Source organism: Mixophyes fleayi, chromosome 3, assembly GCF_038048845.1.
Source record: "Mixophyes fleayi isolate aMixFle1 chromosome 3, aMixFle1.hap1, whole genome shotgun sequence".
NCBI lineage: Eukaryota > Metazoa > Chordata > Amphibia > Anura > Limnodynastidae > Mixophyes > Mixophyes fleayi.
In genome coordinates this window covers 156286429-156314325 of record NC_134404.1, presented here as the reverse complement: position 1 = coordinate 156314325, position 27897 = coordinate 156286429, and the positions used below count along the sequence as shown (strand labels likewise).

Below are 27897 nucleotides of genomic sequence, written 5' to 3'. Positions count from 1 at the left end.
TGTTAGCAAATCCCTCTCCTAATCTCTAATAGTGGTCTATTGGAATTTCTAAGGTAGTTAACCCATCCATTCTAACCCCGCTTCCTGCTAATACCTAATAACTGTTATTGTATATAATACATGTAAGAGAGGAACAGCGCGTGTATCGCCGACGCGCGTTTCACTACAAATAGCTTTCTCAAGGCCTTGATGTTGATGAGGATGAGGTTGTTTGTGTAAGTCCTGCACCAGTGGTAGCAGTTCTGGCACGTGACAAGAAAAAGCCCATTGTCATGCCTGGGCATAAAACAAAAAAATCCACTTCTTATGTATGGAATTATTTCTACCCAAATCCAGACAACAATTGTATAGCCATTTGTAGTGTATGTCAAGCCACAGTCAGTCGAGGGAGGGACCTTAACCATCTTGGAACCTCGTCTATGTTACGCCATTTAACGAGAGTTCATGGCAAAGTGTTGGGAAAAGCTGAAAGTTCTTCCCAAAAAAATACAAGCACTCCATCATCAGCTAAGACCCTCCGCTCACCGACATCCCGACGGCTACAAAATACACCCACCACACCATCCTCATCAATATCCTCACTAGCGCTCAGAGTTAGTCCGTCATCCCACTTAAGGCTGGATGACTCCTGCACTATTATTGATTACTCTGAAGAAAGCGTTAGTCCTGCTGCTGCTGTTGCTGCTGCTGGGGGTGAATCATCATCCCAGAGGCAGGTCAATAAAATGAGCAGTCCTACATTTCAGCAATTAACTGTGAAACAATCATTTGCGAGGGGAAGCAAATATGACAGCAGTCCCCCAGTTGCCAAGCGAATCACAGACGCCATGGCTGCAATGTTAGTGTTAGATCTGCGTCCAATCTCCACAATAAACGCAGCTGGTTTTTCACAGTTAATTGAGGTTTTGTGTCCGTGTTACAGAATTCCATCGCGACACCATTTCTCCCGTAAAGCAATTCCACAACTATACCAAAAAGTGTGTAAAAATTAGAGATGGTCACTGACCCCCGTGTTTTGGTTTTGGATTCGGTTTTGGATCTGGATTACCGTCGTGTTTTGGTTTTGGTTTTGCAAAACCGCCATTGCGTGTTTTGGTTTTGGTTTTGGTTTTGTTTTGCTATTTTTTTGGGAAAATCCATGTTTTTGGGCCTAAATTAACCCAATTTAGTGCTCCAACTGTTTTAGAGACAAGTAATCTAATTGTTGAGGTAATAAATCATCCAAAAAAACAGTTTAATTCTTCGTTGGTAGGCCTATTCTACACACAAAACAGATTGTCTTCCTCTCCATCTATGCATATTGGCAATGCAGCCATCGTCTTTGAATGTATATTACACCCTACACTTATAGTTAAATATGTAAAGAAATGGAAAAAGCCAGTTTGGTTTCTGTCTCTCAAGGCCCCCCTCCACTTGTATAAAATACCAAAAAATTCAGCCATTATAGACTGTACAATATTAATTGACATGGAGAAAGCCAGTTTGGTTTCTGTCTCTCTAGGCCCCCCTCCACTTGTATAAAATACTAAAAAATTCAGCCATTATAGACTGTACAATATTAATTGACATGGAGAAAGACAGTTTGGTTTCTGTCTCTCTAGGCCCCCCTCCACTTGTATAAAATACCAAAAAATTCAGCCATTATAGACTGTACAATATTAATTGACATGGAGAAAGCCAGTTTGGTTTCTGTCTCTCTAGGCCCCCCTCCACTTGTATAAAATACCCAAAAATTCAGCCATTATAGACTGTACAATATTATGAAAAATGGACAAAGGCAGTTTAGGGTCACTCTGTCTATGACACCCTACCCTTAAGGATAAATTGCCCTAACAGCAGCCTTTCAAGATGGTATGTGATATGGAAATGCCACAAATCCCTTTCCTCTTTGGGGGTAGATTGCACCCTACACTTACATAGAAAGTTTTAAAAAGATGTTATCGGCATCATCTTCAGCTTAATCCTCACCCTCATCAGTGTGTACGTCATCATCACAGACTATCAATTCATCGCCGCTTGAATCCGCCATTAGAGAACAGTCAGTGCTTGGATGTCTTGGATGGTGAAGGCCTTCCTCGTGGAAGATGTAGTTCATTTTTATAAACATCATTTTCTCCACATTTTTGGGAAGTAACCTTCTACGGCGATCACTGACTAAGTTCCCTGCTGTGCTGAACACTCGTTCAGAGTACACACTGGAGGGTGGGCAGCTTAGGTATTGCAAAGCAAGTTTGTACATGGGTTTCCAAATGGCCTGCTTTTCTTCCCAGTAAGGAAAGGGACTGTCTGACATTTCCATATCAACTACCTCTTGAAAGTAATCCTCCACCATCCTTTGCATGTTTATACTCATATTGGATGGAGTTATGGGCAAAGTGACACATTTTTTTGAAAAATCCTTCAAACCAGCCCAGATGTTAAATTGTTCTGGTCTGCCCCCTGCGTCTTCCCTGCTTCTTTTTTGGAAATTTATTTTTTTACGAGCAGCAGCAGCAGCTTGAGAAAGTGAAGGAGGACACGTCGTCAAGCCGAAGCCCAGTTCAGCGGCCAACTTGCTGAGCAATAGCTCCTTGCAATAGTTCACATCTCGCTCATTTACAAGTAAAGACTCAATGTAGGTTTTAAACCTTGGATCAAGCACAGTGGCCAAAACGTACTGATCCGAGTTCAAGATCTTAATAACTCGAGGATCATTGTGAAGCGAATTAAGTACTTGATCGACAAGGCCAACATACTTTGCTGAATTGCTTGCTTTCAGCTCCTCCTTCATTTTCTCAAGCTGCTTTTCCAATAGTCTAATTAAAGGAATGACTTGGCTCAAACTAGCAGAGTCTGCACTGACCTCACATGTCACAACTTCAAATGGTTTCAGCACCTTGCACAGCACTGAAAGGATTCCCCACTGTGCAAGAGTGAAATACATCCCCCCTCCTTTCCCAATGTCATGACTTGTGCAATATGCTTGGATGGCTTTGCGCTGTTCCTCCATCCTCTGAAGCATGTACAGGGTGGAATTCCACCGAGTTACCACCTCTTGCTTAAGTTGGTGGCAGGGCAAGTTAAACTGCTCTTGGAGCTGCTGTAATCTCCTACATGCTGTGGCTGAATGCCTGAAATGGCTTGAAATTTTACGGGCCACCGAAAGCATCTCCTGCACCTCACGGTTATTTCGTAGGAAGCTCTGCACCACCAAGTTGATGGTGTGAGCAAAACAGGGAATATGTTGGAAATCACCCAGCTGTAATGCTCGCACTATATTGTTGGCGTTATCTGAAATGACATACCCTGGGGAGAGTCCGAGTGGTATAAGCCATGCATCAATTACATCTCTCAGTTTGCGTAACAAATTGTCAGCCGTATGGCTGTTAGTGAAGCCGGTGATACAAAGAGTGGCCTGCCTGTGACAAATGTTACGTAGTGGTGTACATGCTGCTGCTGTTCCTGCTGGTGAAGGTGAATGACCAACCCAGTGGGCTGTCACAGTCATATAGTCTTTGGTTTGGCCACTTCCACTTGTCCACATATCTGTGGTTAAGTGAACAGTGGGCAGAATGGCATTTTTCAGCGCAATCTCTACATTTTTACACACTTTTTGGTATAGTTGTGGAATAGCTTTACGGGAGAAATGGTGTCGCGATGGAATTCTGTAACGCGGACACAAAACCTCAATTAACTGTGAAAAACCAGCTGCGTTTATTGTGGAGATTGGACGCAGATCTAACACTAACATTGCAGCCATGGCGTCTGTGATTCGCTTGGCGACTGGGTGACTGCTGTCATATTTGCTTCCCCTCGCAAATGATTGTTTCACAGTTAATTGCTGAAATGTAGGACTGCTCATTTTATTAACCTGCCTCTGGGATGACGATTCACCCCCAGCAGCAGCAACAGCAGCAGCAGGACTAACGCTTTCTTCAGAGGAATCAATAATAGTGCCGGAGTCATCCAGCCTTAAGTGGGATGCTGGGCTAACTCCGAGCGCTACTGAGGATATTGATGAGGATGGTGTGGTGGGTGTATTTTGTAGCCGTCGGTATGTCGGTGAGCGGAGGGTCTTAGCTGATGAGGGAGTGCTTGTATTCTTTTGGGAAGAACTTTCAGCTTTTCCCAACACTTTGCCATGAACTCTCGTTAAATGGCGTAACATAGACGAGGTTCCAAGATGGTTAAGGTCCCTCCCTCGACTGACTGTGGCTTGACATACACTACAAATGGCTATACAATTGTTGTCTGGATATGGGTAGAAATAATTCCACACATAAGAAGTGGATTTTTTTGTTTTATGCCCAGGCATGACAATGGCCTTTTTCTTATCACGTGCCAGAACTGCTGCCACTGGTGCAGGACTTACACAAACAACCTCATCCTCATCAACATCCTCATTAGCGCCCTCGTCGCCTACACAAATCTCCCCCTCATCCTCTTCTAATTCCAAAGTGGCATCCTCAATTTGGGTATCACCGGCTACACTCGGGCTATTAAGGCACACATCAGCAGAATGCTCACGATTAGACATCCCACTGTTGGATGGACTCTCCACAGGGATTGTTGTCATTTGTGAATCAGAGCAAATATTCTCCTGTAATGCCTCACTGTTATCTTGCAGCTCGGCTTTGATGCGTAACAGTAGTTGTGCACCAATTGTAGGCTGGGTAACTTTTTGGGATCTGCCACTAATAGCCAAAGGTGAAGGCCTCATTCTCTCTTTGCCACTGCATGTGTAGAATGGCATGCTTGCAATTTTTTTTTTTATCGTCACTTAACTTTTGCTCAGTTACACTTCTTTTTCGCTTCAATACAGTAAAATTTTTTTGGGTTTTTGTTTTTTGCACTAATTTGAAAACACTCTGTTGTTTGACATCGCCTTGGCCAGATGACGTACTGGGAACACTAACATCAGGACTGGTGACAGAACCTGGTTGCTCATTCAGATCATATGTGGACTGCTTTGAATCCATTCTGAGCGCAAACCACTGGGGAGTGCTAAAAATTATTTAGTAGATACTGCTGACGGATATGACTTTTGACAGCCAGAAATATTAATGCACAATTAGGGAGGACACCCCAAAAGCACTGAGGAGTGCTAAAAATTATTTAGTAGATACTGCTGACAGATATGACTTTTGACAGCCAGAAATTTTAATGCACAATTAGGGAGGACACCCCAAAAGCACTGAGGAGTGCTAAAAATTATTTAGTAGATACTGCTGACAGTTATGACTTTTGACAGCCAGAAATATTAATGCACAATTAGGGAGGACACCCCAAAAGCACTGAGGAGTGCTAAAAATTATTTAGTAGATACTGCTGACAGATATGACTTTTGACAGCCAGAAATATTAATGCACAATTAGGGAGGACACCCCAAAAGCACTGAGGAGTGCTAAAAATTATTTAGTAGATACTGCTGACAGTTATGACTTTTGACAGCCAGAAATATTAATGCACAATTAGGGAGGACACCCCAAAAGCACTGAGGAGTGCTAAAAATTATTTAGTAGATACTGCTGACAGATATGACTTTTGACAGCCAGAAATATTAATGCACAATTAGGGAGGACACCCCAAAAGCACTGAGGAGTGCTAAAAATTATTTAGTAGATACTGCTGACAGATATGACTTTTGACAGCCAGAAATATTAATGCACAATTAGGGAGGACACCCCAAAAGCACTGAGGAGTACTAAAAATTATTTAGTAGATACTGCTGACAGTTATGACTTTTGACAGCCAGAAATATTAATGTACAATTAGGGAGAACACCCCAAAAGCACTGAGGAGTGCTAAAAATTATTTAGTAGATACTGCTGACAGATATGACTTTTGACAGCCAGAAATATTAATGCACAATTAGGGAGGATACCCCAAAAGCACTGAGGAGTGCTAAAAATTATTTAGTAGATACTGCTGACAGATATGACTTTTGACAGCCAGAAATATTAATGCACAATTAGGGAGGACACCCCAAAAGCACTGAGGAGTGCTAAAAATTATTTAGTAGATACTGCTGACAGTTATGACTTTTGACAGCCAGAAATATTAATGCACAATTAGGGAGGACGCCCCAAAAGCACTGAGGAGTGCTAAAAATTATTTAGTAGATACTGCTGACAGTTATGACTTTTGACAGCCAGAAATATTAATGCACAATTAGGGAGGACACCCCAAAAGCACTGAGGAGTGCTAAAAATTATTTGGTAGATACTGCTGACAGATATGACTTTTGACAGCCAGAAATATTTATACACAATTATGGGGGACACCCCAAAAGCGCTGGGGAGTGCCAAATATGAAGAAAAAATAATAAACCTCTATCCTCCTCTCTGCACTAGCGATTTTGGTTAGAGCAATTGCAAGAACAATATTGTATTCTCTGTCCCTGCTCTAATTAGCCTATGACTACACCCTGCTCTCTCCCTCTGTCAAATGGCGATGGATTGCTGTGGAGGCGTGTATTTATAAAGTTGAAGTATCGCGAGAACCGAGCCCCGAGATCCGACGAATTCACAATGACGTTCGGCCTCGATTTGGATTCGGAACGGGCGGGAGAGTACCGAGCTGCTCAGCTCGGTACTCGGATACCCAAAGTTCGGGTGGGTTCGGTTCTCGGAGAACCGGACCCGCCCATCTCTAGTAAAAATGTAGAGTTTGCGCTGAAAAATGCCATTCTGCCCACTGTTCACTTAACCACAGATATGTGGACAAGTGGAAGTGGCCAAACCAAAGACTATATGACTGTGACAGCCCACTGGGTTGGTCATTCACCTTGACCAGCAGGAACAGCAGCAGCATGTACACCACTACGTAACATTTGTCACAGGCAGGCCACTCTTTGTATCACCGGCTTCACTAACAGGGATACGGCTGACAATTTGTTACGCAAACTGAGAGATGTGATTGATGCATGGCTTATACCACTCGGACTCTCCCCAGGGTATGTCATTTCTGATAACGCCAACAATATAGTGCGAGCATTACAGCTGGGTGATTTCCAACACATTCCCTGTTTTGCTCACACCATCAACTTGGTGGTGCAGAGCTTCCTACGAAATAACCGTGAGGTGCAGGAGATGCTTTCGGTGGCCCGTAAAATTTCAGGCCATTTCAGGCATTCAGCCACAGCATGTAGGAGATTACAGCAGCTCCGAGAGCAGTTTAACTTGCCCTGCCACCAACTTAAGCAAGAGGTTGTAACTAGGTGGAATTCCACCCTGTACATGCTTCAGAGGATGGAAGAACAGCGCAAAGCCATCCAAGCATATTGCACAAGCCATGACATTGGGAAAGGAGGGGGGATGTATTTCACTCTTGCACAGTGGGGAATCCTTTCAGTGCTGTGCAAGGTGCTGAAACCATTTGAAGTTGTGACGTGTGAGGTGAGTGCAGACTCTGCTAGTTTGAGCCAAGTTATTCCTTTAATTAGACTATTGGAAAAGCAGCTTGAGAAAATGAAGGAGGAGCTGAAAGCAAGCAATTCAGCAAAGTATGTTGGCCTTGTCGATCAAGTACTTAATTCGCTTCACAATGATCCTCGAGTTATTAAGATCTTGAACTCGGATCAGTACGTTTTGGCCACTGTGCTTGATCCAAGGTTTAAAACCTACATTGAGTCTTTACTTGTAAATGAGCGAGATGTGAACTTTTGCAAGGAGCTATTGCTAAGCAAGTTGGCCGCTGAACTGGGCCTCGGCTTGACGACGTGTCCTCCTTCACTTTCTCAAGCTGCTGCTGCTTGTAAAAAATTAAATTTCCAAAAAAGAAGCAGGGAAGACGCAGGGGGCAGACCAGAACAATTTAACATCTGGGCTGGTTTGAAGGATTTTTCAAAAAAATGTGTCACTTTGCCCATAACTCCATCCAATACGAGTGTAAACATGCAAAGGATGGTGGAGGATTACTTTCAAGAGGTAGTTGATATGGAAATGTCAGACAGTCCCTTTCCTTACTGGGAAGAAAAGCAGGCCATTTGGAAACCCATGTACAAACTTGCTTTGCAATACCTAAGCTGCCCACCCTCCAGTGTGTACTCTGAACGAGTGTTCAGCACAGCAGGGAACTTAGTCAGTGATCGCCGTAGAAGGTTACTTCCCAAAAATGTGGAGAAAATGATGTTTATAAAAATGAACTACATCTTCCACGAGGAAGGCCTTCACCATCCAAGACATCCAAGCACTGACTGTTCTCTAATGGCGGATTCAAGCGGCGATGAATTGATAGTCTGTGATGATGACGTACACACTGATGAGGGTGAGGATTAAGCTGAAGATGATGCCGATAACATCTTTTTAAAACTTTCTATGTAAGTGTAGGGTGCAATCTACCCCCAAAGAGGAAAGGGATTTGTGGCATTTCCATATCACATACCATCTTGAAAGGCTGCTGTTAGGGCAATTTATCCTTAAGGGTAGGGTGTCATAGACAGAGTGACCCTAAACTGCCTTTGTCCATTTTTCATAATATTGTACAGTCTATAATGGCTGAATTTTTGGGTATTTTATACAAGTGGAGGGGGGCCTAGAGAGACAGAAACCAAACTGGCTTTCTCCATGTCAATTAATATTGTACAGTCTATAATGGCTGAATTTTTTGGTATTTTATACAAGTGGAGGGGGGCCTAGAGAGACAGAAATCAAACTGGCTTTCTCCATGTCAATTAATATTGTACAGTCTATAATGGCTGAATTTTTTGGTATTTTATACAAGTGGAGGGGGGCCTATAGATGCAGAAACCAAACTGGCTTTGTCCATTTCAATTAATATTGTACAGTCTATAATGGCTAAATTTTTGGGTATTTTATACAAGTGGAGGGGGGCCTAGAGAGACAGAAACCAAACTGGCTTTCTCCATGTCAATTAATATTGTACAGTCTATAATGGCTGAATTTTTTGGTATTTTATACAAGTGGAGGGGGGCCTATAGATGCAGAAACCAAACTGGCTTTGTCCATTTCAATTAATATTGTACAGTCTATAACGGCTGAATTTTTTGTTTTTTTAAACAAATGGAGGGGGGCCTATTGAGACAGAAAGCAAACTGTCTTTTTCCATTTCTTTACATATTTAACTATAAGTGTAGGTTGTAATATACATTCAAAGACGATGGCTGCATTGCCAATATGCATAGATGGAGAGGAATACAATCTGTTTTGTGTGTAGAATAAATGAAGGCCTACCAACGAAGAATTAAACTGTTTTTTTGGATGATTTATTACCTCAACAATTAGATTACTTATCTCTAAAAAAGTTGGAGCACTAAATTGGGTTAATTTAGGCCCAAAAACATGGATTTTCCAACAAAATAGCAAAACAAAACCAAACAAAACCAAACAAAACCAAAACCAAAACACGCAATGGCGGTTTTGCAAAACCAAAACCAAAACACAACGGTAATCCAGATCCAAAACTGAATCCAAAACCAAAACACGGGGGTCAGTGACCATCTCTAATATATACACACACATACATATATATATACACACACACACACATTATATATATATATATATATATAATCTCTACACAGTCAGGTCCATAAATTTTGGGACATCGACATGATTCTCATATTTTGGGCTCTATACACCACCAAAATGGATTTGAAATGAAACTATCAAGATGTGCTTTAACTGCAGAGTTACAGCTTTAATTTGAGGGAATTTACATCCAAATCAGGTGAACGGTGTAGGAATTACAACAGTTTAAATATGTGCCTCCCACTTTTTAAGGGACCAAAAGTATTGGGACAAACTAAACAATCCTACATCAAACTTTCACTTTTTAATACTTTGTTGCAAATCCTTTGCAGTCAATTACAGCCTGAAGTCTGGAACGCATAGACATCACCAGACGCTGGGTTTCATCCCTGGTGATGCTCTGCCAGGCCTCTACTGCAAATGTCTTCAGTTCTTGCTTGTTGTTGGGGCATTTTCCCTTCAGTTTTGTCTTCATCAAGTGAAATGTATGTTCAATCAGATTCATGTCAGGTGATTGACTTGGCCATTGCATAACATTCCACTTTTTAGCCTTAAAAAACTTTGGTTGCTTTTGCAGTATGCTTCGGGTCATTGTCCATCTGCACTGTGAAGCGCTGTCCAATGAGTTCAGTCAAATGCTTCAGAATAGGAGCAGATAATATTGCCTGAAACACTTCAGAATTCATCCTGCTGCTTTTGTCAGCAGTCACATCATCAATAAATACAAGGGAACCAGTTGCATTGGCAGCCATACATGCCCACGCCATGACACTACCACCACCATGCTTCACTAATGAGGTGGTATGTTTTGGATTATGAGCAGTTCCTTTCCTTCTCCATACTCTTCTCTTCTCATCACTCTGGTACAAGTTGATCTTTGTCTCATCTGTCCATAGGATGTTGTTCCAGAACTGTAATGGCTTTTTTAGATGTTGTTTGCCAAACTCTAATCTGGTCTTCCTGTTTTTGTGGCTCACCAATGGTTTACATCTTGTGGCGAACCCTCTATATTCACTCTTATGAAGTCTTCTCTTGATTGTTGACTTTGACACATATACACCTACCTCCTGGAGAGTGTTCTTGATTTGGCCAACTATTGTGAAGGGGTTTTTCTTCACCAGGGAAAAAATTCTTCTGTCATACACCACAGTTGTTTTCCGTCGTGTTCCGGGTCTTTTGGTGTTGCTGAGCTCTCTGGTGCAGTCTTTCTTTTTAAGAATGTTCCAAACAGTTGACTTGGCCACACCTAATGTTTTTGCTATCTCTTTGATGGGTTTGTTTTGATTTTTCAGTCTAATGATTTATCATTAGAACGCACACACTCGCGCTCTCATATTTAGTTATTTATATATTTCATATAATAATGCTTCCATTCCACAATGTTTTATGAGCAGATTATATATATATAACTAGAAGCTAAATACATATATATATATATATATATATATATATATATATATATATTTTAAGGTTATATGTACATTTTAGTGATATTTAAGGTTCAGGTTACAGGAAACATGCCTATTCATCAGCAGCTGTCCGGTTCATTCGCCGAAGAGATCGCTCATTGCATACTCTAGTTATTGATGTTAGGGAATAAATGTTTAAAATGATACCAACTGTAATATGCTAAGACTAGTTGAAGCTGGTTTCTGGGCAGGAGAATCATCTCGAATGTTGACCCTCACCCTTGGAGGGGGATGTTTGAACTAGCCTATGACCTGTTTACACTGGACGCTCCTGAAGCCTGGACCTATAGAAGAAAGCCACGTCACCTGCATTGTTCTCTCTGTAACACTGAGTTGTATATAATATAGCTGTGCTGGCACTGGCTTCAGTCTTCTCTGACCACAGTATTCTGGAATGAAGGACTGTACACTGATACCAGTGGAGCGCAGATTTGCGCAGCGGTATGTATTTATCTTTGGTATCGGCTGTATTATACTGTACTGTATTATAATTATGTATTGAACTGCTAAATTTTGCATCTGCTAAATATATATACAATTTAAAGCACATCATGAAGACTAGTGGGGGGCAACAGGCCCGCCCATCGAATCATCTGCAGCCCCCATGTTGGCTACTCCTGATCTTCATCTCTGCTTATCAGAGAATAAGGTAGACGGGGGCAGCCAACTTCCGCGTCATCATGTAGCATAACGGAGGAGGGAGTGCAGTGCAAGCTTTTCATCAACATTTAATAATGATATTTTTGTTTGCAGGCCAAATTTTTGAAAGGAGATAAGGGATGGGGAAGGTGCATTTAGGGATGAGTATCCTGCTTTGTGGGAGGGTGCACAGCCCTTTTCTCCCTGCAAATGGCTTGATTTTTCTGGGACAGAGGGTTTGGTCCTTTCCGTTATTCTAATTTTAAAATGTGGGGACAGAATTACAGTTGAGGTAGGGCATGTCCTAGATCAACTTTAAATTTCAGTGTAATTTGGGCGGGATTTGATGACGCAATTAGCATAAATAAGTTAATAGGGAAAAATTTAAGAGGACCCAAATCGCATCATTACGACCCTGTTCAGTCAGTGTTCGCTATATGTGGACTGGCCCTTGATGACAATTTGTTTCATTATGACATATAATGAAGCTCACTCATGATCAGCCTTCATGACAATTTGCCTGCTCTCCCAGAAGTTGAAAAGCCTCAGGAACACAGTGTTTTCATTCTGGGAGGGGGATAGGGAGTCAAATTTATCATACCACAGAACTATATCAATAGCCTAAGATGAAGTATTTTTAATATGTCATTTGGCTTGGTTTTCTTTGTATTACATAAACAACTGACTTCCATAGTTTATCATATGCCATCAGAAAATGATGCTTTAATATAAAGTTTTTCCACTAATTTGTTGCTGTGAAATCTGTTTCATATTATGTGGCACTTGTAGTTGTTTTTGACCAGATAAAATACGTTTATGCAAAGGTTAATTACTATTTATTAAATGCACTGCTTGTAATTTGTATATTAAAAAATGTGTGCCATTTAAAATAAAATGCTGTTCTATTATTTTGACAAATGTTCTAGTAATTATTTGTGCCATACTGATGCAGTTGTCCGTTGCCATTTTTCACAGATACGTGGCAAATTTCATTTTCAAATATTGAAAAAGCAATAATGACCAATCATGGGAGTGGAAAAACCTGTTGTGAAGATAAAGGAGAGATGTGCTGCAGGTACTGGGAGTAATGTTACAGCCATCAACACAAAATACAAAAATCATTAAATCAGAAATCCCTTATTGGCGGCTTGATGATAACATTGCTAGATGCAAAATGGTTCCCTAATGCCAATAGTAGATAGATCTGATTGTTAGATAGATAGATAAGAGATTATATATATATATATATATATATATATATATATATATATATATATATATATATATATATATATATATATATATATATATATATACACACACACACACACACATATACACGCACACGTACATATATATACATACACAAACACACACACAAACACACATATACACGCACACGTACATATATATACATACACAAACACACACACACATATACACGCACACGTACGTACATATATATACATACACAAACACACACACACACACACACACACACATTATGTATACATATAATGTATATCTCACATAGGGGTGATATAATAGTGAAGGGCCTCTATAAAAATTAAACACTGGAGACTTCTTTATAATGCCCCATTGAAAAACTCTTGAGTTAACCTTTCTGTGTCAAAATGGCAGAGAATATTTGCCTGCAGTGCAGTATATAGGATAACAATACAACAGGTATGTATGCTTTTATTTATCTAACTGCAACAAATTTATGCAATATCCTTCAGTAAAAAGGTGCATGAATACAGCCATATCAAGGATTTAGCTGTATGAAAAGTCTGCCATTGGTTTTACAGCATTTGATTATGGTACAAAAAACATTGATTAAACTCCCTTAATTTGGTGGCTTTTACTCTTAAATCACAATGTTTGATACATTTCTTTTACTACTCTCTTTTCATGTCATTATCTTTAGGACTGTATCATCCTTCACCCTTCCTGCAACACAAACATTGCCCCTTCCTTACTCCACTCACCCCAAGGTAACACTGACTCCTCCTCTCACCAGAAAATCAAAGGTGACACACTTTACAATCCTCTTACCTATCTCTCTCTGCTTCTATTAGCTGGTGATATATCTCCTAATTTAGGTCCCCCACACTACTCCACTACATATATTTCAGAACTCTACCAAAATCCAGCAAACCTCAAACGCATCACCTGTCTCCCTTCTCTTCCAAAGTCCTTTAAATATGCCCTTTGGAATGGATGTTCTCTTTGTAACAAACTTACCTCCATACACGACCTCTTCGTCTCAAACAACCTCCACCTTCTGGCAATAACTGAAACATGGCTTAAATAATCAAACACAGCCTCACCTACATGCCCTTTCACATGGTAGTCTCCATTTCACCCACACCGCCAGACCTGGAAGCAGACAAGGAGGTGGGGTTGGACTACTTCTTTCCCTATAGTGCGCATTCACAGTTCTACCAAATGTCCCATCACGTACGTTCACATCTATTGAAGTACATGCTATTCAGATTTTTAATCCATTCTCTATGCATGTTGCTGTGCTCTATCGCTCTCCCTGGGCTGTACCAACAATTTTTTTATTTTTAACTATTTATTTTAGAAAATAGCATTAACAATCAAACAAGAATCAGCAATTAGTACATTGCCCAAAAAAAACAACAGCATATTGTCACAGAACAGACAAGTAAGCAAACATTGGTTGTACCAACATTTTCTAAGAATATGGGGAGGAGAAAGAGGGGGGGGGAGGGGAAGCACTGGTCGTCACAATTAAAATACAGAGGGAAAAACTACCCAAAGACTCAGGGAGAAAGAACAACGTCCAACAACGGGTTACCTATGAATCGTGCACCATTAAGGACCCCAGAAGGTTCACTTAGTGGAAAGAAGCTAGTATAGGAGTAAAGCGATTACAAGTAGAGCCAGGGAGCCCAAATCTGGTGGAATTTATCATCCTTGTCATGTAAGTGATATGTAATCTGTTCCATCTGGGCAATAAACTACCAACAATTTTTTGAAGATTTCTCTGCATGGCTCCCTCACTTTTTATATTCTGACATCCCCACATCATCATGGGTGATTTCGACATCACTATTGCTAATCCATGTTTCAATGTTGCTTCCAAACTATTCTCTCTATCCTCCTCCCTCGACCTCTCCCAGTGGGTTGAATCCTCTACTCATCGAGATGGCCATTGCATTGATCTTGCTTTCTCTAGGCTATGCTCAATTTCTGATTTCCTTAACATACCATTACCCTCTTGGATCATCCCCTTATCAGATACACGCTCACTCTCAGTACGTTAACTTCTCTGCTGTCAAACTCTACCAAACCTCCTCATATCTGCAGAAATCTCAACTCTATTAATCTTCAACAGTTTTCCACTTCTCTCCAACACCTTCTCTCACCAGTCTCTACATTCTCCTCCCCTGATGTGGCAGTACCTCATCTTCACCATACCCTAGCAGCCCTTACTTAAGTTGCTCCAGCGAATATTCATACTTCACGTCGACTTCGATCTCAGCCGTGAGACATTAAAGTAATACAAAAGCTTCAAAAACTTTTCCATAAAGCAAGAAACATCACTGGCGTAAATCTCGTACCTCTAATGACTTCTTCACATATACTTCTATCTACCGCTCCTATTGAAATGCTCTGGACACTGCAAAACAAACATACTACCAATTTGTCAACTATACCCAGTCTTCAAACCCCAAACGCCTTTTTAGCACATTTTAATATCTTCTCAACCCTCCCACCCCAAACTCTCCGACTACTATTAGTGCCCAATATCTTGTTTCCTTCTTCAAGGGCAAGATTTATAAGATCAGACTAGAAATGGTATCTTCTTCCTCGACAAGCATTCAGCTCAATTCCTTCCCAGCACCCTCTGACACCCACTCTTCATTTGATCTCACAAATGAAGATGAAGTATCTACTCTCTTCATATCTTCCTACTCTATCTCCTGTCCTCTTGATCCTATACCCTCACAAATTGGTAGATCCTTGTCTCGTGTGCCCATTCCACCTCTAAAATCTGTAGTTTCTCTCTCTCTACTGGTATCTTCCCGTCATTATACAAGCATAGAGTGATTACTCCTATTCTGAAAAAACTAAATTATGACCCAAACTTTCTCAAATTACCGCCCCATCTCTCAGCTTCCATGCTCCTCTAAGCATCTAGAGAGACTTGTTTACATTCGCCTCCTTTCCGCAAACAACCTATTGGATCCTTTTCAGTCAGGCTTCAGTTAGGCTTTCGCTGTCAACACTCTAGAGACTGCGTTGACTAAGGTTGTCAATGATCTGATCACTGCTAAAAACAAAGGCCATTACTCTCTTCTAATTCTCCTAGATCTCTCTGCTGCATTCGACATTGTGGACCACTCTTTTCTCATACAAATGCTACAATCCATAGGTCTTCAAGACATTGTCCTATCCTGATTCTCATCCTACCTTTCTAATCGCTCTTTCAGTGTTAATTTCTCTGGATTCACCACTGCACCGCTTCCTTTATCAGTAGGAGTTCCACCACAAGGCTCAGTACTAGGTCCTCTGCCGTTCTCTATCTATACCACTGCTCTTTGAAAACTAATAAGCTCCTTTGAATTTCAGTATCACCTCTATGCAGATGATACCCAAATTTATCTATCCTCTCCTGATCTCTTACACAAGACACTGCAAAAACTTTAATTCATGCACTCATCATCTCCCGCATTGACCATTGCAATTTCCTCCTTACTGGTCTTCCCCTAAACTGACTCAAACCCTTACAATCTATTTTGCACGCAGCGGCCAGACTGATTTTCCTTGCAAATCGTTCTTCCTCTGCTGTGCTGCTCTGTCAGTGTCTACAGTGGTTGCCTGTTTTTTTGTAACTTTCATTTTTATTAGTTTTAAAGAGTTTTTTTGGGATACAGAAAAAAGAAAGGGAAGGGGAAGGACAAAAATAAATAAGGGAAAGGGTGGGGGTACATAGTGGGTATGGAACACAACAATATATATATATATATATATATATATATATATATATATATATATATCAAAGAGCACATAAATTGACAGATACACAGCATCACCACCTTGGTATTGCATACTAAAAGGAGCAGGCAGGAGGACACAGTCCGTTTTCTCCTACCCCATCCCCAGGCATACCCAGGTGCCCAACCAGAGCGAAGGGATTTTATTAGATTAGCTACAATCTATGAATTTGAGAGCATATCTCCAGTGCTCTGTTGTGAGACTCTAATTCTAATTGGTGCTCATTCTCCCTCAGTCACATAAATATGCAAAGCACGCCATTTTACTAATGGGGAGGCAGCTGCCGTGGAGTAAGACATACCAAGTGTTTCCATTTCAAAGCTGAAATTAATTTTGGAGATAATCTTTGATATTGGGGGTGGGAGGGATTTTTCCCACGCCTGGGCAATAGCCGCTCTAGATGCTATAAGGACCTGACCTGTCACATATCTGTCCCATTGTGGAATTAGAGCAGAGTAATGGTGTAGCAGGGCCATTTCAGGGGAGGGTTGAACCGGATAACCAAGAATTTTGCTTAATAGCTTAAATATCTCACTCCACAGGGGCTGCAATATCGGACAAGACCAAAACATATGGAAGATGTCTCCCCTTTCTGCACAATTACGCCAACACATAGCGGAAGTAGTGGGCCACATCTTATGTAATCTTTCCAGAGTAGCATACATTCTATTTATAAGTTTTTCCAGCATTTATGTATGATTAATGCATCTAGACATTTTTAATGAGTTCAAAAATATGCGTTTCCAGTTCCTTCCTGACAGTTCTATGTGGAGGAGTCCTTCCCATTGGAGTTGTATCTTGGCCTTGGGTGGGTCTATTTGTGTTTGTAAGATATTGTACCAGGAAGTCTATTACCCCCTTCCGTCAGTTTAGAATAAAATAATACCGGGGAGGGCCAAGTGGCGGCGTAGTCAGCCAGTGCCCAAATTGTAAATATTTATAGAAGTCTCCTCTAGGTAAATGATATAGGTCAGTGAGGTGACTAAAGGAGGAGAGCCTGCCTGTTACAAATAAATGGCCTAATGTCTGGATACCTCTAGCCGCCCAACTCGACAAGTTCAAATCTTCGATCTGTTTAGCCACCACCCTAATGGACACATTTGCTGTGGGGCGTACATACCCCTCAGTATCTCTACACAGACGGTCCCAAACTGCCAAAGCGTCTCTAGTGAGAACTGGCAGGCTGTCGGCAGAAGGCCTCCAATCTCTGGGCACCCACGGAAGATCTACTAAGGGAAATTCAGGGTTGCATACAGACTCCAAATCCACCCATGGCTTCTCTCCCCTCGGGAGATACTAATTCCTCATCTGGGATAGCAGACAAGCCTCGTGATAATTTCTTAAATTGGGAAGGGCCAAGCCCCCTTGTAGTTTCCCTCTGGTCATCCTCTGTATTGCCATGCGTGGAGGCTTGTTCCTCCATATATACGACTTCATAATGGAAATTAACTCATCAGGCACTCAGGGAGACGGAACGGCAACATGCGGAACAAGTACAGCTTTGGGAGGAGTGACATTTTAAATGTGGAAATTCTGCCCAGCTAAGAAACCTCATGGCTCATCCATGTGTTTGTTAATGACACCAGTTGGGCTTGGAGTGAAGAGAAGTTTTTATCTATAACTGTATCTAGATGCGGCGTTATCTGGATACCCAGGTATGATAGTTCAGTGGATTTCCAACTATAACTAAAAAAATTTTTTAAACTCTGTAATCTCTCAGTAGAGATATTAATTGGGAGTGCCTCTGTCTTAGAAGTATTAAGTTTATAAAGAGAGGCTCTTCTAAATTGGGATATGGATTACTGGCAGTGAGGTGTCCGGGTCTGTGACAAACAGCATAACGTGTGCCACCCCTCCCAAAACCACTCCCCTACAATTTAATTCTAGTCTCACCCGCACAGCCAATGGTTCGATCGCCAAGAGGTATGTGAGGGGGGACAAGGGACACCCCTGCCGTGTACCGTTAGAAATGCGGAAATTTGAGGACAGAAACCAGTAAATACCCGCGCTGAAGGGTTAGAATACAGAGCCAGAATAGCTTTCAAAATATCTCCCATGAATCCGAACCGTTCGAGAACCTTTGTCATATAAGGCGAGTGGAGTCTGTTGAACGCTTTTTCGGCATCTAATTATAGTAGAAGCATGGTTTCCTTAGTTTTATTGATCTGGTTGCCTGTTTTTTACAGAATCCAATATAAAATTATTCTACAACATACAAGGCCATCAACAAAACTGCACCAACATACATTTCCTCACTTGTCTCAAAACATTTCCCAACTCGCTCTGCAAAAGATCTGCGTCTCTCATCCACTCTCATTACATCCTCCCATTTCTGTTTACAGGACTTCTTTCGAGCTGCACCAACTGTGAAATAGCCTCCCTTGCACAATAAGAATTTCCACTAGTCTTTAAACCTTCAAGCATTCTCTGAAAAACCACCTCTTCAGGCAAGCTTACAATATTCCTCAACCACCCTCTTAAGCTCACTAGGTTACCCTATTACCACCCTTTACACAATTCACACAAGACAACAACCCTCTGTCCCCTGACCAACACAACATTGCTATGTGACTGGATCACATAGCATACGAATCACTTTTTACCTTTGCAATCTGGCTGGATCAATATGCAGTATGTACATTTAACCTCATGTTTCCAACTCCAATTGACATATAGATTATAAATTTGCGAGCAGGACCCGCTTACCTCTTTGTCTGTTTTACCCAGTATTGTTTATTACTGTGTTGGTCCCCAATTGTAAAGCGCTGAGGAATTTGCTGATGCTATATAAATAAATGTTGATAATGATACACATTTTTTTTCTCTTAATATATTTCCTCAGGAAACAGTGCCTTAAACTGATGAAGCACTTGTTGGAATTGCTTAAAAAAAATGGCAACAAAAGAAAAATGGATGGGTTCTGCTCCTACCATGCCAAGACTGCATTATTGCATATCTGTGCGCAAACACCCAAAGATGAAGACTGGAAACTGGAAGATCTGGATTTATGCTTTAACAGATACATTAACAATTTCCAGAAATGTCTTAAAGAATATAGTCTTCCTAACTTTTTTATACCTTCCCACAATCTTTTCAGTCCAGAATTTATCGATAAAGCAAGCTGTAACTATCTTTATGAACAAATAGAAAAAGAAAAAAAAATGAGTTATGCAATATTTTATTTAGAAGAGTGATGTCCCACCATCTACTCACAGAAATGACAATCAGACCACGTATTCTCAGCTCAGCGCAAGCCGATTTCAAATATCCTGCTACGGAGCTCTACCCTACTAAACCTGATCTTGCTACCCTGCTTCTTCTGTCGCATTCAACTCGCTGCCCACCTGTCTCTCCGACCCTACTGCCCTGCCTGCCTCTCTTTCACCCTGAACCCACTGCCTACCTGTCACCCTGAACCTGCGGTCTGGGCCTGCCTGCTTGTCTTTGAAGATCAGATTCCAAAACAAAAGAATGTAGCAGAATACTTTTAAAACATTCAAACTTTTGGAGACAACTTGCAGGTTAAAATAAGACCTATTGTCTGCTAGCCAGCGTAGAGAGCGGAATAGTTATTACTGATCTTGAAATTACTGTGTACTTTTACATTTCTATACATTAAAAACTATATAATAACTTGTGTCTTTCATGCTATAAATGGATTCAACTAGTCTTTTTTGAAGGCTAAGGATATCACAGCAATTTTCGTAGTATGACTAATAACATCAAACAAATAGCAAGATCTGCAATCAATGGATCGCTATGAGATCAGCTACACATGTAAACTTTAAGGCTAGGCTACACGGTCGATTCTGATTCTTTATTGGATGCATGCAACTCAAAGGTCCATGGGTTTAGTCTCTTAATAATGCAACACATGGCTCCAACTACATGTGTTCTACAGTGACTGATGTGCATTTTCCCAGTCGCAGGATAGCAAAACATGTAGACAAGCCCTTATAATTGTGAGTTCTCACAGATCAAACTGTCAGTGTAACTTCTCAAAAAGTCCCCTATGCAGCTAGCTCCATATACATTCATTGCTTACAGACAGTGGTGGAATTACCATTGCTGTAGATGTGTCCATCATCCCATGGCTTTGTTCTGTTCTTCTGAGTGAAACTATATTTGGGATTTCAGTTCTGAAACTGAAAGCCAAAAAGGTCTTCATTGAGCAAGCACTGGCTCATGTGCATACTCAAAAGAACAGAGCTGGAGCCACAGGATGATCTCCTGGCATTGCTGTGGGCGATGTAATGTTTTGTCTTATAGATTGTTATTGCTCTCATGTGATAAATTTACATAGTATTGTAAATTTCGAGTAAGTTTGTTGAATTGCTCTTTTATATCTTTCTCTGCTAAAGGATAGTGTGTTAACTGTTTGATTGGATTGAAGAGTATGGAATGAACCCGGAGAGCATCAGTAGGTTTTATTCCTTTAATCCGGTAGTGGCATCAATGTAAAGCATGTGAGTTGTTTTAAGAGTGTAACTCCCTGTACCTCATAACCTGGGTGAAAAGTAAATGATTAAATGAGTGGTGAAACTAATTTATTACTTACAACCAGTGGTCAAAATGGAAATTTAGCGGCATGGAAGATGTAATTGAATGTAATTTGATAGTATTATAATCAAAACAGTAGGAGAAGTGGCAGTATGGCATATTACCATATACACTCCCACTGTGACCACAGCTTACAACTGTATCCAAAACAATTGCATGAAAGCTTTAATATGTGGATAACACAGAAATTACTCCTTTGTGTATGAGCATTTTCTAGTTTATACTGTAATCAAATAAAAGCTGCTAATGCAGTTTTGATTTGCAAATGGCTGCAAACTCACATACCATTTTGGTTAGTTGCCTCCTTAATACTAACATCTTCAGTCTAGTTGAGCCCTTGTTTTCAGTGCATATTTAAAGTAGCAAAAGATCACAAACCCCTTATTGGTTTAGCCACAAAACCATTATATATATGAAGTAAAGTATGCTATCATATATATACCGATCACCCACATTAAAACCACCTGCCTAATAATGTGTAGGTTCCCTTCGTGCCACCAAAATATCTCTGACCCATCGAGGCATGGACTCCACAAGAACTCTAAAGGTGTCCTGTGGTATCTGGCACCAAGATGTTAGCAGCAGATCCTTTAAGTTGTGTTATGCACGTCTAGTTGCTATCCAATAACGATTGTCCACTATCAGTTATGTGGTTCCAAAGCACAATGCGATTTAATAGCCAAAAGTAGCAGAACAGGTCAGAATAAAATAAGTACAGCCGTTATTTTTAGCAGGTGCTCTAGATACAGTGTACAGTCATTCAGATCTCAAGGCTGTGGTCAAGTAGACTGAACACTGGTCCCAGAGCCCCCACTTATATACAGTTAGTGATACAGTGAAAACAATACAGATGATGTGGCTTGCATCCACAGGTTCAGGCTTCAGTGCAATGCAGGTCATTGGTCAGTTCAAATGATAATATCCAAGGGTGGGGGTCAGCTCTCCTGGAGATGCATTCCAATCTTCCAGCCAAGAACTGGTTTAAACTAGTCTAGTTGCGCTACGCAGACAATATCATTCTAAAAATTTATTCCCTACAATCTATAACTACCATACACAAGGTGCGATCTGTTTGGCGATGTTTCCTGTGACCTGAACCTTAGATCTCACCAACATGTATATAGCTTTATAATATCAACCATAAACACTGCTAAATTTCGACATAAATAACTATGTGTTGCAACTACATTTAATATGAGCTAATTACAAGTGTATGTGTGCGTACAAATGCGTGTATAAGTGTTTGCCACGTGTTGCAGTTAGTTACGCTCCTCCACGCCGTAGATGCTATTCACATAACTTCAAAGACAATCAAGTTTTTAGATATTAATTGAAAATGACTATATCCAATTATCTGACTTGGACAGCTCCACCCTTTGATAATGTAAGAAAATATCACCTAATCATGTTCTCGATGTCAGGATTGTAATTCAATTCTTCACAGACCATGATTTCCGTATCCCTCACCACCATTACAGTCTCATTTTCAGTGTTTACCCCAGTAGACTGCTTTCCACACAGTAGGAACACAACTGACACATAAGTCAATTAATAAGATAACACCAAGTATAAGGATAAGGAGCTTACCTATGCTAGCAACCATTTTCTGTACTCACTCTCCTAAACCAGAGAACCATTTTACAGGATTCAACCATGAGAACCATCCTGCCACCTTTTCTCCAATCTCATATAATGAAGAATTATGGTTCCTCCGAAATTCCCATTTTAGTTGCAGAATTTCATCCATTTTCCGGTTTATGACTTCCTTGGGGTCATCAGTATTATTGGTGATGTACGTGCAACATTTGACACCGAACTGGGTGGCCAAAGTCACACAATATTCACCAGTAATAGCCGTTATAAAATTCAACACCAGTCTATGTTGCACCAACTCCTTTTAATAAGCATGTAGCCCTCTACCCGTATACCTGAAAGTGTCATCATACATCTCAGTGATATTGTTTATCAATTTAGCCAAGTCCTGTATATACCTAAAATTTTAAATTCCCCGAGCGATCCTGGTGGTATCTAAAGCAACCATAACTTGAAAACCAGTGGTTTCACTAATCAATTTTGTAGCTATGGGTTCTTCATAAGGAATCATGTTGCTTTTGCCACAATGTTCATACTGTGTGTGTATGTATGGAGGTGATGTAGTCTTATGAATATCAACCAGTTCATCATGTATAATGGTCATGACCTCGGGAACCAGTTTACCTAAAAAGCACAAACCCTTGAAACTCGGAGTTAACCAGGAATAAGCCTCTCCCACAAACATAGTACACGTCATCGGGGAGGACATGAGGTACAGTACGATCATTCCACACAGTAGGAACACATCTGACACATAAGCCAATTACTAGGATAATATAGGCAACATCTCCACTTTTTCAAACCTGCAGTTTAGTAAATCTAGCCCCCAGCCTGCCAGCCCTATTATTTCTATTTCAGCAATGACAATTAGCAATGGAGCCCTCTTGAATGCCACTGGAAACTTTGAAGAACATTGCTACCCCTCCTCTTTCTTTTCTACCTAAGATGCTGCCAATAACTGTGCTACCCCTTTTGTGTCCCTCTGTGAAATGGCGCTGGATTGCCGCAGAGGGCGGTACTTATACAATCCAAAATCCGCGAGATCCAATGACGTTTTGCCTCGTTTTCAATTACAAGGGCGCGCAAAAGTAAAGAGCCGGCTCGGCTCGGATCTGCTAAGTTCGAGTGTGTTTGGTTCTTGGGGAACCGAGCCTGAGCATCTCTAATGTTGATTAATTACAGTGCAGTCATGGAGCATGGGAACTCATGCGTGTCCAGATTTACATGTGCACTCTGCAAGACTGCTTGATTTTTTACCAGATTCATAAACAGGGTCCTTGTAATAGAAAAATAAAGTAGCAGGATTACTATACACCCATCATGTAATTTATGCCTGTGCCACCTAATATCCTTTTATAAAAATCTTAATGAAACCTTGTTTTTGCACATGAATCCATATTTTTGTACATAATTTATGTAACAAATTGCTTTTTTTATGACGTTTAAGACATTTGATGGACTTCATGGCCTTTATTTAGCACGGGTTCAGGTTAAGTCAAAGCTGAACAAGTTACAGATGCCACTTCATCATGTCAACCAACACAACCTCGCAATTGGATTCCCCATAGGGGATAAAGCTGTAATAGTACCCAAAAATAGGAGCTCATTGTTTAGGGTTAGGAACACCCAATTCGCTTTAAACAAGAACTATCAAAATACATTTTTCCAGTGGTAGTGTACAATTAAGTGGCACTTAACCTTTTCTTCACCTTAGATCAGAGGTAACAGATCAGAGTGGGTCAATGCTCTGAGACCCTACACCAGGAAAACAATCCATACCAGCAGGTAGGACAGCTGGCATCATCTATTCAGAAATGAGGCATCTCCCTTGCAGAATGTTTTTGTCTCGGCCACCGTACTTTAGACACACGAAATTAACCAATGTCACACAGATGTTCTCATAGTTATGTGATGCCAAGCAGACAGGATATGCATCTGTGTGGAGTTTGTATGTTCTCGCTGGATTTGTGTGGGTTTCCTCCTGGTGCTCCGGTTTCCTCCACTGCTTCAAAAACACACTGTTAGGTTAATTGGCTGTTGACAAAATTAACACTAATCTTTGTGTGCTAAGGATCTATGCTCTTCATCTGTCATATCCATCAGGTGAATGGATGACAGCAGCTCCTGTCATGAATGAGAATCCTTGTGTACAGTGTGTCTAATGTATTTATATTTTAGTTGTGGAGTTGTTTGATAGCAGCAGCAAGAAATCAACTCCCCTCCATTCAGAAATGTGTCCCCTGGGGATAAACTCATCAATCTCCAATTATATAATTTACTCTATTCTGCAAATATACAGGTGATAAATGTCAGCACAATGTCATCAGTAAGCCACTAGTCACTGGGTATACTGAAGAATATGTGGAATAGGATAAAGAGCTTCCTTTATCCTATTCCACAAGCTGATCTGTAAAACAGGCTGCACACTAGCCATTGCCAGCCTGATACGTTGTCTAGGAAATAGAGGAGATAAGAGTGGCAGGGCGGTTAGACAGGTAGGTCTCTATCCTGCAAGTGTCTGTAATTGAGGGTTCCTCAGAGGGAGTGATATGACCCTGCAGAGCCCGTGTTCAAAGTGCCCAGGGGCCCCCTGACCGTGCAGTGGGAGTAGCCCGGGCCTGGCACTGATGTGATGAGACCTGGGTGTGCGGGCAGCATTCTTCTCCTCCTTCTGTGTAGGTGCGGCACTAGCATATTCTCAGCCATGTCACTGCCACATCTCCCCAGCTGTGGGCGAGATACAGGCTGAAACAACGCAAGGCAGGGCCTCCACAGGCTTTAATCACCAGGCGACTGCTTCACGGGCAGTGCCAGCCCGAGATGGGTCACTGGATACAGAATGTGTTATTAAATGCAATGGTCTATTGTAAATTATTGAACTCCTCCTGATCTCCCACACTGAGCCGTACATGCTGTCTGTTCCCCCATGGGTGGAGAGGGGTATGGAGCCTGTGTGTGAATCAGATTCCCGCAGCTACAATTAAGAGAGACAGCCCTCCCTCTTTCTGGAGAAACACATTCATCCTTATCTGCCTGTATCACCCCGTATTACATTATAATAGAAGGGATAGAGGGACCTCGCTCTGAGTGGAGGGTGACGCTGTCAATCTCCGCTTTCCTCAGTAGAAAACCTCCAGACCACTGGCAGTAGCGCTTACTGTCAACACGAGTCCAATGCTGCTAAATTATTGTTCCAATTCTGCAGAGTGCATATACACTGCAGAAATGTAACAACATTTTTCAGTTCAGTTTGAAAAACTTGATCAACGATTTTGTGTGCTTTGGAACCATAATTGTTCATCGTTCCATGGTACAAACCAATGTGATATCGGTCCAGTTGTTTATAGTCTAATTGGCCCAATAATCTGCTGAAAACACTGTAGGGTGTAATTAGTCTTAGCTGTAATAGTACACCAAGTTTTAAGGTTGTGCATTAGAAGTCAATGGTTCCTCTCAAACACATTGCAGAGGTCAAATGGGGATCAAGAGGAGCTGCAATAACATAATTGGGCACACAGAAGGGACTAGTGCAGTGTGATGGAAGGGACACTAGTAGTTGGTATAATATGCTTGATAAATGTTATAATACTATGTATAATATTTTATATTAAGCAATAAGCACTAAGTAAAGATACATACTAAAGTCTACTAAGTTCAAAAAGACAGAACTCTAGGTTACAATTTACATAAGGAGAACAGATAGCAACCAACCTCAATGAAAAAAATTCAAGAATGAAACCATCACTTAAACTAGCTAAAGAACTAAGAAACCTGACTCTAAAGAGATATGAGAGTGTATAAAGTATCTTAAGGTATAAAAAAAGGGCAGTGCTTTAGCTGGAGCACTGCCCCTAATGGTAACTTCTGCTTAACAACTCATATTGGCATTAAAATTGAATTTGAGTTTTCAAGACACTATTTAAAAACAAATCTGTTTGTACAAAAAAAAAAACACATTAACATTGCAGTATTTTAAAATTATACAGACTTAACTCTTATACAATCTTATAACTGAAACTTTATTAGCACAGATTTTCATACAACAATGACATGTTAAGAAATTGTAAAACACACAGTTTAGAACTCTGTACTAGATGCCTATAATTAGCATCAATTCTACTACAACCACGACAGGCCATCTTGAAGTTTTATGTGAAGTTATTCAGCCATCTAACAGGATATTTTTCATTTAACAAATTATTTTTAGACAAATATGTGACACCTTTCGCAGACACTGTAGAAAATAAAGAAAAAAGAAAAAAAAGTTGGTGAATTTGTATTATCGATTATAAAAGATCATGTCTATTTTGAGTTTAATTTTTTCCCCAGCAGCAGAATTTAACCAATGGGGGTCGTAACAGGCACGTACACAAGTCAATATAATCCACTTCATTAGACATTTTAATCATGATTTTCCACTTTTATTTTTATTGAATTAACATGGACTTAGTTGATGTAAACGACATGTTTGATATCAACTAACCAAGCCCAAGTTAATTCAGTAAAAATATAAGTGTAAGATCCCTCATGAAACAAGTCATTAGAGTGTCTGTGGTGATAGTGACAGAGCAAAGCAGAGAGGTTGGCAAAGGGCCAGTAACAAATGGAGAGTCAGTGAAAAGATTTGGGGACATCAGGACTGTATTTATTACATGTGCCACATTTGGGTGCATATCAGAAATAGCTTAAAGTGTATATAGAAATGCATTTTCCATAAAAGTGAAACTGAAAGGTGCAAAATGCGTCTCATTAAAAGTAGAGGGACAAGGTTGGTGTTTTATAACCTCTAACAAAACTGAGAATTCAAGTACTTTCGCAGGCAGGAAACTCATGTGCACCTAAACAAACTGCAGAATGCCTTACTAAATATGCTCCGACACCCTCCTCCTGCCAGCTCATTTAAATAATCCCACCCGCTTTTGTGAGGGGAGTTGTCTGCAGAGCTCCTGCAATACCCTGTTTTTCTTGTCCTATACCTACGCTGTACCATTTTCTTCAATAAAAATTGATTGTACAAAACAATAATCCCATCCAGCAAAATATGTATTTGTTACATTGGTGCAAAACTAAACTCAATTGTGCGCCATTACACCAACTTAACAAGAAGTGCCACTGATTTATCCAACTGTTCTTACTGG

The 27897-nt window shown here is 40.6% G+C and overlaps 2 protein-coding genes across 2 annotated transcripts in view; one reads left to right on the top strand and one right to left on the bottom strand.

The window, feature by feature from the left end:
• LOC142144133 (cyclic GMP-AMP synthase-like) overlaps positions 1–20239 on the top strand; it is a 28437-nt gene extending 8198 nt beyond the window's left edge. The window contains exons 4-5 of the mRNA XM_075202620.1: positions 12554–12653; positions 19449–20239. Of these exons, the coding sequence (XP_075058721.1) occupies positions 12554–12653; positions 19449–19800 (452 nt within the window). The 3' untranslated portion in view covers positions 19801–20239. The remainder of the gene's footprint in view (positions 1–12553; positions 12654–19448) is intronic.
• Positions 20240–26754: 6515 nt separating this feature from the next.
• Positions 26755–27897, bottom strand: part of DDX43 (DEAD-box helicase 43) — a 119212-nt gene continuing 118069 nt past the window's right edge. The window contains exon 17 of the mRNA XM_075202619.1: positions 26755–26993. The gene's annotated coding sequence lies outside the window, so the exon portion shown is untranslated. The remainder of the gene's footprint in view (positions 26994–27897) is intronic.